This window comes from Erinaceus europaeus, chromosome 7 (assembly GCF_950295315.1).
Source record: "Erinaceus europaeus chromosome 7, mEriEur2.1, whole genome shotgun sequence".
Taxonomy (NCBI): Eukaryota; Metazoa; Chordata; class Mammalia; order Eulipotyphla; family Erinaceidae; genus Erinaceus; species Erinaceus europaeus.
In genome coordinates this window covers 81,037,646-81,052,030 of record NC_080168.1, presented here as the reverse complement: position 1 = coordinate 81,052,030, position 14,385 = coordinate 81,037,646, and the positions used below count along the sequence as shown (strand labels likewise).

The following is a 14,385-nucleotide window of genomic DNA, read 5'->3' as shown; positions in this document are numbered from 1 at the left end:
GCCCACTGTGCTACCGTCTGACTCCCTCTTTCCCCCCCTTTTGTTGCCCTTGTTCTTTTATTGCTGTTGTGGTTGTTATTGTTATTGATGTTGTTGATGTTGGATAGGACAGAGAGAAATCAAAAGAGGAGGGGAAGGCAGAGAGGGAGAAAGATAGACATCTATAGACCTGCTTCACCACTGGTGAAGTGACCCCACTGCAGGTGGGAGCTGGGGGCTTGAGCGGGGTTCCTTATGCTGGTCCTTGTGCTTGGTGCCATGTGTGCTTAACCCGCTACACTATCGCCTGACCCTCCAGAGGATATTTTGTATTCCTTAGCTGCTATAGCAGGGACTGCCAAAACTGTGTTGACTAATGATGGTGAGGGTAAATGTCCATGTTTTGTTGCTGGTCTCAGAGGGCAAGCTTCCAGTTTTTTTCACCATTAAATATGATGTTGACAGTGGGCTTGGTGGTGCACATATAACAATTAAGTGCACATAACAATGCTTAAGGACCCTGTTTGAGCCCTCCCTCCCCACTTGCAAGAGGGATACTTCACAAGTGGACAAGTAGTTCTTCAGGTGTCTTTCTACCTCTTTATCTCCCTCCTCCTCTCTCAATTTCTCTGTCTTATCCAAGGGAAAAAAAAGAAGAAAAAAGAAAAAGTTGGCCACTGGAAGTGGTGGATTTGTAGTGCTGGCACTAAGCTCCAGCAGTAACCCTGGCAATTTAAAAAAAAGTATAAATATATGTTAGTTGTGTGTCGCAAATGGCTTATACTTCATTGAGGTTTATTTCTCTTATGTCAATTTTTGAAAACTTTTTATATCATTAATTGGTGTTGAATCCTGTCAAAAGTTTTCTCTGCACTGATTAATATAATCATGCAATTTTTATCTTTTGTTGATGTGGTGAATTATCACATTGATTTGTGTATGTCGATCCACTCTTGCATTTCAGGAGTAAATTGCACTTGGTCAATATATGCAGTTCTTGTAATATTGGGTGAGGTTTGTTGAGATTTAGCTAACGATTTTAGTATATTTGTTCATCAGAATATTAGCCTGGTGTGTGTGTGTGTGTGTGTGTGTGTGTGTGTGTGTGTGTGTGATCTCAGTATGCCTTTGGTGTTAAGGTAATATGGGTTTCATAAAAAAAAAAAAATATTTGGGAGGGGTATGGGTGGTGGCGCACCAGGTTAAGTGCACACAGTAGGAAGTGTGAGGACCAAATCTTCAAAGACAGTCTATTACTATTCATTTCAAAGTCTTCCAAAAAAGCAAAAAATTAAAACAATGAAATCCTCATATATATTTTCCTCCAGGGTTATTGCTTGGGCTCGGTGCCTGCACTATGAATCCACTGCTCCTGTGGCCATTTTTTTGGAGGGAAAAATAGAGATGGTGAGAGAAAGATAGACACCTGTAGATCTGCAACCCTGCCCCCCGCAGGTGGGGATCGTGGGGCTTTAATGGGAATCCTTATGCAGGTCCTTGCACTTCATACTATGTGTGCTTAATCCAGTGTGCCACTGCCCGACTCCCTTATTTTGTATTTTTCAATTTTACTTATTCTCTAATTTTTATTTTCCTCCTGTACTAACTTTGGGTTTCACTTGTTCTTTATCTAGTTCCTTTAGTTGTTATGGTAGATCCATTTAACTTTTTTCATAGAACTGCACTTTTCTTTTTAAATATTTATTTATTCCCTTTTTGTTGCCCTTGTTTTATTGTTGTAGTTATTATTATTGATGTCATTGTTGGGTAGGACAGAGAGAAATGTAGAAAGTAGGGGAAGACAGAGAGAGTAAGAGAAAGACAGACACCTGCAGACCTGCTTCACTGCTTGTGAAGCGACTCCCCTGCAGGTGGGCAGCTGGGGGCTCGAACTGGGATCCTTATGCCGGTCTTTGCGCTTTGCGCTTAACCCGATGTGCTACCGCCTGAATCCCCCATTTTAATTTTTTTTTTATGTTTCCTAACATGGGTTTGTATTGCTATGAACCTACCCCTTAGCATTATTTTTGCTGTAGCCCATATTGTAATAAGTTATGTCTTCATTTTCATTTATTTCTAGGAATTAAAAAAAATTCTCTTTTTCTTCTTTATCCAATAATTAACTTTTTCAGCAGTACATTGTTAAGTTTCCATATGTTTCAGGTTTTTTTCCAGCCTTTTTGTTTTCTAGTTTAATTCCAATGTAAGCTGAAAATATATTTCATGTGATTTCAATTTTCCCAAAATTTGTGTCTCAACATATGGTCTATCCTTGAGAATGTTGCCTGTGCTCTAGAGAATAAAGTGGTTGTGGCTATTGTGTTGGGAGTTTTCCTTGCAGTTGTTGTGGGGGAAAGGATAGGTGTTGGAGGAGTGATGAACTGTGGAGACTGGCTGAAATAAATGTTTGAAAGTTACACAGCTCATGGAGGATGTCCTCCCTTTACCTGGACCTTTCAAGACCTCAGGTTCAGGAACATGCTCAACAAGACAGTCTCACTTTCCCAGATTGTGCACCTGAGCAGTTTTCACTCTATTTTTCTTCCTTGGAGGGTTAGGAACAGATCTACAGTTTTTTTTTCTTTTTCTTTTTTTTAAATATTTATTCCCTTTTGTTGCTCTTTTTTAATTGTTGTAGTCGTTGGAGAGGACAGAGAGAAATGGAGAGAGGAAGGGAAGACAGGGGGAGAGAAAGATAGACACCTGCAGACCTGCTTCACCACCTGCGAAGCAACTCCCCTGCAGGTGGGGAGCCGGGGGCTCCAACCGGGATCTTTGCGCCCGACTGCCAGACCAACAGTTTCTATATGACTGTAGTTTTTGGCTGACATTTTTCTTGTTCATGCCAGGGCTTTACTGGTCTGGCTGTATTTTTATTTTAGGTAGAAATGAGCAAGACAGAAGCAGAAGCATACACATTGTAGTTTCTTTTCATCAGAGCAATATACTGTGAACTCCAACAGAAGGTGCCTTATTTTTTCTCTGTGTTATCAACATTTGTTTACTGTTTCTTTTTCTTTCTTTGTTTCTTTCTTTCTTTTTTTTTTTTTTTGCCTTTTTGGCCAAGGAGGGTGAATGTTTTCTTATATAATTGATCTTGTATGTCTCTTATATGTGAGATGAGACTCAGTATATTGCCATATATTTGAGTTCTTTGTATTTTCTTGTCTGTGAACTGCCTTTATCCTTTGCATATTTATATATTGGGTTATGGGTCATTTTGCTTCCCTATTTCAGAACACATCTTGTTTTCTTATATTAGAGATTAGATTAGCCTTTTTCTAAATTATGATTTGCAGTACTTTTCCATGGCTTGCAATTGCTTGTTATTCTTCAAAAGATCTATTTTATTTATGACATAGGAGAGAGTGAGCATCACATGAGAGAGGGACAGACAGATACAGAGAGAGAGAGATGGAGAGAGAGAAAGAGAGAGGAGCTTGAACACTATACTGGTACATGCAGTATTGGTGTTTGAACCTGGATCCTCTGTCCTGAAAGTTCTATGCTCTATCAGTTGATATTGCATGAACACACTATTTTTTATTATCTTTATTTATTATTGGATAGAGACAGCCAGAAATCGAGAGGGTACGGGAGATAGAGAAGAAGAGAAACAGAAACCTACATCACTGCATCACCACTCGCGAAGCTTTCCCCCTGCAGGTGAGGACCTTAGGCTTGAACCTGAGTCCATGTGCATTGTAACATGTGCGCTTAACCAGGTGTGCCACCATCCGGCCTCTACACACTTTTTTTTTTTCCCTCCAGGGTTATTGCTGGGCTCGATGCCTGCACCACACCACGAATCTACCGCTCCTGGAGGCCATTTTTTTTTCCCCTTTTTGTTGCCCTTGTTGTTGTAGCCTCGTTGTGGTTATTATTATTGCCATTGTTGATGTTGTTCGTTGTTGGATAGGACAGAGAGAAATGGAGAGAGGAGGGGAAGACAGAGGGGGAAAGATAGACACCTGCAGACCTGCTTCACCGCCCGTGAAGCGACACCCCTGCAGGTGGTGGTGGGGGGGAGCTTGAACTGGATTCCTTAGGCCGGTCCCTGCGCTTTGTGCCACATGCGCTTAACCCACTGAGCCACCACCTGACCTCCTACACACTATTTTTAAAGAAGATATTTAAAAAATAATTTTATTGGAGGGACTAGTGGTTTATAGTACAGTTGTTAGCACACGGGTACATTTTCACACGTGCTCTATTCATGGGCTCTGTTCTATATCTATGTTCTCTGGCTTTGTTAGGAACTCCATCACCTAAAATGGAATTAAGGAGTCCTATGAGCCAGGAAGGGTCTCACCAGAGTAATGGAGCCAAAGGTTTGACATCCCATGCCTGGCATCTCTGGACATAGTCTGAAGTGAAACATGGCGAGGTGGCATTGGTTGCATTGCTTTGATTGAGATCAGCAGATGCAGTATCAAATGGTATGGATTGAGTGAAGCGTGAAAGAAAATGAGCCATACCTCAGAACTTCCAGGATTGGGAGAAATAGGGATTTTATAGAGAATGGGGAAGATTCCTGCTGTCTTAGTGTTTAAGAAGGCAATAATTATTATACCCAAATTATTTGGGAATTTGGTTTATTTTGAAAATCCCATGGTTAGGATTTAATTCCATATAAGACATTACCATGATTTATGTCTAATACTATTTACAAGTAACTGTCTTATGTACTGACAGACCAGTTACTTCTGGTCTACCTGGTCTAAGATTATAGGTGATTTAATATTTCAAAGAGAAAAGTCATTTTTAGAAATGTATTAACAATTTAAGTCTATTGTTAAAATTCAATCAGTTTACCAATTTGAAACCCTTAAATGCTTATATTGAACAAATATATACTCAGAACTGGGGTCTATGCATCAAAAAGTTTGAAAAATTTAATCTATTTTCCCTCTCATACTTATTAGTTATTTGTAAGTCTATAAGTTAATAGGAGTGTATATTAACACCATTCCTGCTACCAAAGATCTGTGTCCCTACTCCCACCCCCCAATAGTGAAGCTGAAAATCTAACCTCCCTCTCCCCTCAGAGTTTTTTTTTTTTTTTTTTTACTTTGGTTCAATACTCCAAACTCAGACAATTTGTGCTTTACATTTCCTTTTCCATTTTTTTGGATCCGTTGTCAACTGCAGATGTGGCAATTAAAGTTGATTTCAAAAGAGCAGCATATCCTGAATGCTGTCTGTGGGACTGAAACTGTGAGGGATGAGTGAGAGAATATTCATCTTTCTGGAACATAGATCTTTCAGGTATGAGATGAACTTCTTGCCATGGTCTAAGTGAGAAAGCAGCTAGGATGGCACTGCCAGAAGCCTTTTGGTCCCTGGAGGTATGAGGAAATGGTTGAAGAATGCAGGCAAGGATAGAGATATATAAATAGGAAGTTACTTCACACACATCTGCATTCTTTATATATGCAAAGAAGGCAAGATAACTAATGAGATGCAAAAAATCAAATCACTAGGATAAAACTTCTAATTTCATTCTTTAATATACTGACTTTATCTTCTCAAATATGGATAATCTCATGTTAAAGATTTGAATACTGTTGGGAAAATTGACATAAGTTCATAATACAAGAGGGGAGAGCGTAACATTTCATTTTCTAAAAGGCAGGAAATAAATGTATATGAATACAGTAAACATCTCAAAAAAAGAATGATACAACTTTTATTTACCATGGACTTTAAAGATAATTTTGCTAGATATGTATTTTTATGAGACTGTATTTATTATCCATATGAAGTTCAACTTTATACAATTTTAAGATATGTTTGGTAGTGTATAATTTTTAAAAAGTTTAGAGTTTTTGGAATGTACAGTATATGAGGTAAAATCAAGATTACATTAAAAATTGTTTTCTCTGCATTAGTTTTGCAGTGAGACTCAAAATGGCAAATAGACTATTAAATGACATTTACTATCAAAAATAGGAATTCATTTGAGTTACTATGAAAAACATAAGCCACTGTAACTGCCACAGTAGCACATTTACCATTTTAGACATTCAACTATATAGAAATCTCTGGGCTATTACACTCAAACTCATTTGTGTTGCCAAATATGGCAATTTAAAGATATGTCTAGAAAACAATCGCAATCACTGTTGTTTTGGGGGAAGTTATCAGCCTGTACATGAGATTAAATAAAATGTAAACATATAGTATTTTATAGTGACAGGTCATTCTTATCACTTGGAAAGACCATGTTTATCTGTTTCTTTTTTGAACAAAGGTTAATGTTTTTCCTACAGCATAGATCATTTGACATAAAACAATTACAATACATGCCCATTCTAATATAAGAGAAATACTCGAGTTCTTCAAAGCACAAAACATATGTTCTCTTTTCAAAGACTGACAGAAGTGCTTAATAATCAATCACTAAGATGCTAACCTCATCAACTAAAAATTAGTGATTCACTATCCTAAAATTCAAATAATAAATTAAGAAGGCTAGTTACAAGTGTTTTACAGATAACAGATGTGATAAAACAAGAATTTCAGATAGTTTCATTACAAAGTGTATTATTACTGGCAGTCATTGACATCTATGCAAGATGCACAATGTGATACTTGACAAAATTCAATATGATCATTCAATAACTCACAAATGCAAGCTCACAAAACACTAATGGATTATGTGAATTGCAAAGTGCTCTAATGCAACATTAACCACATGCAATCAACAATTTGGAACAGTATCCAAAACAGACACTACATTAAACATTAGTTTTCAAGAAAAGAAAGCAGCTTGAAGTTTACTGGTGCAAATTAATTTTGTCTCAGATTTGGTGTCTCAAACAAAAATGTTAGGTTTGATTATGAATTCTGATGGTGACGGCAGTAGCTATAGGAGAAGCAGCAAACTTATGGGAGTTCTTCAACATTAGCCTAAACCAGGTGTAACGAGTGAGAGTGTGTATTTTTGTACTTGATATGCATAATTTATATATTGTCATCTATGTATGGGGATGTTATGATACACATACATATAAAGGCTCACAAAACAAACTTTGAAATTCAGAGTTGATTATGAAAGACTTTCTTCATTCCTTTTCATGTTCTTAAGATCTGAAGAGGTAATTTTGAGTAAACATCAAAATAGTCTTAGACCAAGTAAACTGTCTGTGCTTTCTTTGTAGGTGACTTATCTGTGAACTCATGAATACTTTTAATGAAGAACTCCACATTTATCAAATAAACTTTCCCCCCCATGTATATTTTTCATCCAGTTTTTGTTTGCCAAGTTCCTCCAGTTATTCATCATAATCCAACTTACCAAATAATTAAGACAAATGAGGAGGTAGAAATATAGCACTAGATTGCTTTCACAGCATCAGACTTTAACCTTTTTATATAGCATGTTAGTGTAAGTTTTAATCATTCTGAATTTTTCACTTGGTGGTATACAGATATAGTAAAACAAACAGATCAGGTTATCACTGTCACACTCATGCTGACTGGTCAAATTATCAATCATATACTGTTGCCTCTTAGAAAGTTTTGTTTTATAAGAAGGCATGTCAAGAAAGAAAAAAAGAAAAAAAAAAGTCCCAACTGAAAAGATAAAAAATTGCTATTTCTGTGGCTTGCATTTAAATAGGGTGCCAGCCTCTATCTAACAACATAAGCACTGAAAATGGCAAAAAATGATGTGCTATATACTCAATGCCAGTGCTAAATGCCACTGTTTTCATAAAAGCAATACAGAAATAATTTTAGTACATGACAAAATAAATGCGATACAGTATTAAAAATAAAGTCATAGCTTCACTTGATTACAAAGTACTGAATAATAAAGGCAATCAAAATGGAAAAGAAAGCAAACAACACAAGGATGACTGCCGCACACTGCTCGTCACTGAGTGCCCGCCGGGTCCTTGTACTTTCCACAGTGTCTCTGTTGGTGCTGGCTGGTGGCTCAGTCCTCTGAGAGATGAAAAACACTGTGGTGCTGTAGGGACCCACTAAGTCCTGATGTCCCACAGGGTCTTGGCACTGGCGAATGGCACACACACGAAAACGATACTCACAGTTCAGCTGAAAGCTTGAATACCGAAAGGAAGAGTCGGGACCTTTGTAAATCTGTTAGTAGATGTTAGAGAAAGAATTATGTATAAAGACTGGGCAGAAAGTCTGTTAAAATTGGCTAGTTTTAGGATTGTTTTTGATGTGAAAGTTAATGAGTGCCACAATGTTTGTCTCTGAAATGATGTTTTAGACAACATTGGGTGCATTCAGGATGGTATGATTGTAGACAAATGACATTAAAAAAAAACTCTCCATTAAACTCACCTGTTGTTTATGGGCAAGAGGAATGTGAAGATATGAATATGAGCTCTAGTCTCATGAGTATATAAACCAGTTTAGGTGTGAAAATGTATCCCCAGAATAGCTAAAGAATAAAACCAATTCATAGACATTTTCCTGATTTCCTCAAATTTAAGAAGTCAAATTTTTGTGAAATCATTTCATGAAAGGGGAACAGTATCCAGTCTTGCTCCTTCATTATGTATCTGTATAACTATTGATAGTTTCTGTACAGCTTTAAGCATATCTTCTGAGTAAAGTAAGGGGAATTTTCTAAATCACTGTATGAACTGTAGTGATAACTTACTTAGAAATTATGGAATAGGATTAAAAACCCACCTCTTCTGTCTATCCAAGTAGGAGGGAAATATCAAGAACAGAATTCCACAAACTTTTAGCAATGTCCTAATGATTAAGAGGGTAAGGATTGAAAATGGCTAGGCTGGCAAAATAGCTCCCTTGGATAGTGTGCTGTTTTTTCATGCATATAGCCAGGTTCAAGTACAGCCCTCACTGTATTGAGAACTCTGTGCTGTGTGGTGTCTTTTTACTCGTTCTCTACCTTTAAAAAAGAAAACAAAATTGCTGATTCCTGGGTTCAACCTCTGTACAACTTCACTATGTGTGTGATCTCAGGCCAAGTAATAACTTTAGTTTCTTTTTTTCTAATGCCAGAGCACTACTCAGCTCTGGCTTATGGTAGTGTGGGGGATTGAACATGGGACTTCGGAGCCTCAGGCATGAGAATCTCTTTGCATAACCATTATGCTATCTATCCCTTTCCACCTTAGTAAAATGATTTTCATAGCAGTTACCTTATATGGTAACCATGTGAACTAACCATACTTTTAAAGCACACACACAGTGAATGTTTAATATCTGTAAGCTGTTGTTTCCACTAATAAGAATACCCAGGCTTCCCAGCCAAGTTCTCTCCAGATGTGTGGTAGGTTATCAGTCAGATCATCTAAAACCCAGGTGAGCCATTTTTTACACAATTTCAGCTGCCTCAGTTGTGTATGTGCTGTAAATTCAAATCTTTGTATTTTTGCTTTGCTTCCAAGGGCCAAGTAAGATCCTTGCCTCATTTTGGAGTCTTCAGCATGTAACAGGTATTTACTGTTTGCCACTAAATTAGTGAATTACCAACTATACGTAATTCAAAATGCCTATCAGGACATACTCAGAAGATACAAAAGGATCATTTTACTGAAAATAAAAGTATGCCTAAAGATGTATCAAAGGAAATATGGTGAATTTACATTAGTTTTGAGGATCAGATAATTTTTAAAATCATCCCCATCAAGTGGGAATGCAGCAAGGGTTGGAGTCTGGCAATAGTAAGAGGACTTACTTAAGCCAGAAAGTTGTGCCAGAAAGTACTAAATACTTTATACATAAGGCTAGATTAACAACAAAAAAAAAAAGAAAGAAAAAACGTATTGTCTTATGAATATCATGAGTAATGTTTATTTTTGTCCTTAAACTTTTCTTTCCATTTGTCTCCAAACAAGCATGGTGATATTAGGAACCTTAGGAAGACAGTATTTTCAGGAGTTTGTTGCTATAGGAGTGAATGCCCACTTGTTTATTTTACCTTTCCATAGAATATATCACATTTGAAAGTTAATTTTCAGTATTACACAATATAATCAAGCACATAAAACAGCTTAACAGAAGTCTGAGTGCCATAGAGTATAATTATGCAAACCTAGATCATATGGTATTGCCTATTAGGACCACACGTGTGGTCTATCATTGATCAAACTGTTAAGGGGCATGTGGCTGTAAGATGACCCTTCTGTAATTCATGAATATACTACTGTAAATTATCAATATAGGGACAGTAAAACCTCTCATAAACAAGTGAATAGGGAGTCGGGCTGTAGCGCAGCGGGTTAAGCACATGTAGCACGAAGTGCAAGGACCGGCATTAAGGATCCCAGTTTGAGTCCCTGGCTCCCCACCTGCAGGGGAGTCACTTCTCAGGCAGTGAAGCAGGTGTCTTTCTCTCCTCTCTCTGTCCTAAATAAATATGAATGTAGACCATAGAGCACTTGTTTCTTTTAAAAATTAATTTATATTACTAAATTATTTATTCCCTACTGCAGGTGGGGACCAGTGTCCTTGGGCACTATATCACCACCCAGAGGATTTGTTTCTATCATTCTATTCTTATGCAGGGAGTTGCTAAATTAACTTGGAACTTTAAAAGCAATTCTTTAATGTGTCTAAGAACCTCATAAAAATTGAAAAAAGCCAGTACTGTGGGTTTCACTCCCCAACATTCAGGTCTGCAGGTCACTCTGAGGAGCTCTGCCTTTGAGAATCTAAATTCTGAATTTGTACAGAATACAACTCCCACTAACAACTTTCCCACACCAAGCTTATATATCAGTAGAAGCTGGCCTCACTTAAATGCCAGGACAATCACTGGTTAGGGGATGCTTTTACTTGACTGTGAATAAGGAAGAGTTAGTTCCCATTGCTAAGGGCAGCTATTCAAGACTGAGAAAAACCTTGTCCTTTGTGCCTTCATTGAGCTTGATCAACCTATACTCAAGCTTGCCCTCCTTCTCCCTAAGATAACTTAAACTTGGTGGCTTTCCAAGTGTAGATAGATGGTCCCTCATGATTGCTCAACAATTTGTTTGGCTTTGTATGTTAACTCTTTTCAGTCACCAGGTTCCAGGTGTCATCAGGATACCGGCCAGGCTTCCCTGGATTGAAGACCCCACCAATGTGTCCTGGAGCTCAGCTTCCCCAGAGACCCACCCTACTAGGGAAAGAGAGAGGCAGGCTGGGAGTATGGACCGACCAGTCAACGCCCATGTTCAGCGGGGAAGCAATTATAGAAGCCAGACCTTCTACCTTCTGCAACCCACAATGACCCTGGGTCCATGCTCCCAGAGGGATAGAGAATGGGAAAGCTACTGGGGAGGGGGTGGGATATGGAGATTGGGCGGTGGGAATTGTGTGGAGCTGTACCCCTCCTACTCTATGGTTTTGTTAATTAATCCTTTCTTAAATAAAAAAAAAAAAAGAAAAAAAAGATGGTCCCTCAATTTAGTATTTTTTTCTTTTTGACTTTATAATGGTGTGAAAGCAGTACTTCAAGTTAGAACATTCATTCCCGAACTCACTTTCAGTAAGATTACATGATATTCAGTACTTAATTATAAAAGTAGGATTAGCTATAGGGTTAGGTAGGTATGTTGAATGTATTTTCCATTTAGGCCATTTTTTAACTTGTGAGTTTATTTTGAGATATAAGTTCACTGTAAGTGGAGGAAGATCTATACTTGCAGCAATGTAATTTTTTAAAAAATATTTGTTGCCCTTGTTTTATTGTTGTAGTTAATGTTGGATAGGACACAGAGGGGGAGAGAAAGACAGACACCTGCAGACCTGCTTCACTGCCTGTGAAGCGACTCCCCTGCAGGTGGGGAGCTGGGGGCTCGAACCCAGATCCTTATGCCGGTCCTTGTGCTTTGCACCACATGTGCTTAACTTGCTGCGCTACCATCCAACTCCCAATGAGTTTTAATAGAACAGTCTCAAGGAGGGACTGACCTGCTCTGAGAATGGTACTAATGTCCTCCCCCTCTCCCCACGACCCCCTGGTATTTTAAAGTCAGCAAACATTTGATTTTTGGTATAAATTTTCTCTCCTAAATTGTCTTTTTTTCCTTAATGCCATTAAGGACAGTTACCTGTGCATTTGGAAAGTAATAGTAATGACAGGGTTGAGTTTTTTAGAATTAGCATCATTCTATGTGGTGGTCTAAGCTTATTAAAATTTATATACTGTTCAAATGTGGGATCCCTATTTCCTTTGCCCATTATTAACAATTACATTTCTTTTAATTTTGCTTCCTTCTTGGGAGGAAAGCTGCTTATCTGTAAATTATATTCAAATTTTATTATGTCAATTTGCAGATGACTTAATAAAGAAAAACAATCATATGCCAAACCTAATTTGACTCTTTAGGGATTTTTTAAAATTTCAGTTAAGAAATTATATTTCCATACTTAGTAAAACCTGAAAGAAATATTTCATAATTATAAAGCATAAGGCTTAAAAAAAACGAATCTTAAAGACCATCAAAAAAGTTGACAGCAAAAAGAAAAGTCAGAAGAAATCCATAAAGATGTGATTTTTATTAAAAACTAAGAACTGCCTCTCTGCTTCTAAACCTGTCCTACTCTAGCCAAAAATGGTATGAAACCACAGTTTGGCCTGTCATGCTCCTATGTGATTTCTGTACCACTTATAATGGGGGTTATACAGTTTAATTACCTGACTTCACCTACTAATCTTTTCCTGTACTCCACCTCAGCCACACGGCCCTTCCCGTAGCTTACTAAATTTTGTAAGTATGCTTCAGGATCTGTACATCAATCTACTCTTTCTGGTCTTGTTCAAATGTCAACTATTTAGTAGAAAATAGAATTAGCTATTCCTCTCCCCAGTATTTCTTCATCCTTTGAGAATTTTTAATTTTCTTTCACTGCACTTCTCTGTATCTGACAAACTTAATGTGTACTTGACCAATGAATAACTAATCTGTTTATCTGTAACTTATGGCCTGAAGATTTGCAATCTTGAAGTACTTTTCAGATATTAAATTTGAACCATAGTATTGAACAAATGTTTCTGAATTAGGTAACAATCTGGGAGTCGGGCGGTAACGCAGCAGGTTAAGTGCACGAGGCGCAAAGCAAGGACCGGAGTAAGGATCCCGGTTCGAGCCCCCGGCTCCCCACCTACAGGGGAGTAACTTCACAGGCAGTGAAGCAGGTCTGCAGGTGTCTACCTTTCTCTCCCTCTCTGTCCTATCCAACATCAACAATAAAAAACAAGGGCAACAAAAGGAAAAATAAATATTTTATAAAAGGTAACAATCTTAACATTAAAAAAAATTAAAATGGTAAAATATGTATTTACAATATTTTATCTTGGTACATACCTGTTTGAATTCTGAATCTTTTCCCACCATAACTTGCAGACTGTAAATAACTGGATCACCTTTCATTGGCTGTAAACATTCCCATGTAATTTCACAAATGTGATCATTTATTTTTTCTATTTTGGGGGCTGGGGAGAAAAAAAAAACCTGCTTAGCTTTCTTTTTAACTTGGAATTATCACACATAGACTTGCTTACACCAAAACAAGTTTACACTCAGTTGTAAATGTGAAATAAGCATCAGTTTAATTCTATTAGCTCCAGGCCATTTTACCTACAGGTGCTATTAATCTGTCAAAGTGCTATATAGTTCAGTAAATTAACAGAGGTATAGCAGTTTCAAAATAACTACTGTGGTAATTCTAGGAGTGTAACTAGAAATATCCTAAGACTATAAGATAAAATAATCTTGGTTGCTTGACAGCATAAGACTGACTTAACAATGGGGCTAAAATCTGTAATCTTCTGAAGGCTAAGAGACTAAAGTCAGAATGTAATTCAGTAAACCTCATATTATCAGACTACTGAAAAACAGTCTTGCTAACTATAGATGTTTGATACATGATTGAGAACATTTTACTCTAAGTTTGTGTAAGAAACTCCTAGTGTTTTTAACTAAATGTATACACAATTCTTGTCAGTCAATTATTATAAAATAAGAATCTCCCTGAGTGGGCCTGGGGTGTGGCACAAAGATCCCGGCTCCCCACAAGTGGTGAAGCAGGTCTGCAGGTGTCTGTCTCCCCTCTGTCCTATTCAACAACAATGAAAAATAGATGGCTGCCAGCAGCAGTGGATTCATAGTGCAGGCATCGAACCCCAGTTGCCATGGGGGCAAAAAAACCAAAACTCTCTGAAATTTATTTTAAATATGTAAATCACAAGATCTTTTGGCTTCCCAGTGCATATAAAAGTTACATGTATACCAGTCTATTAAGTGTGCAACAACACTCTCTAAAGAGGTGGCGCAGTGGATAAAGCATTAGACTCTCAAGCATGAGGTCCAAGTTTGATTCCAGGCAGCACATGCAGCAGAGTGATGTCTGGTTCTTTCTCTCTTCCTGCCTTTTTAAAAAAAATCTTTATTTATTTTCTGGATAAAGACA

General features: G+C 37.6%; 1 protein-coding gene across 6 annotated transcripts in view; it reads right to left on the bottom strand.

Moving 5' to 3' along the window:
* Positions 1 to 5,466: 5,466 nt before the first annotated feature.
* Positions 5,467 to 14,385, bottom strand: part of FNDC3A (fibronectin type III domain containing 3A) — a 135,760-nt gene continuing 126,841 nt past the window's right edge. For all 6 annotated transcript variants that reach the window (XM_060194856.1, XM_060194855.1, XM_060194861.1 and 3 more), the window contains 2 exons: positions 13,281 to 13,408; positions 5,467 to 8,085 (listed from right to left, as the gene is read on the bottom strand). In XM_060194856.1, coding sequence (XP_060050839.1) covers positions 7,771 to 8,085; positions 13,281 to 13,408 — 443 coding nt within the window. In that variant the 3' untranslated portion in view covers positions 5,467 to 7,770. The remainder of the gene's footprint in view (positions 8,086 to 13,280; positions 13,409 to 14,385) is intronic.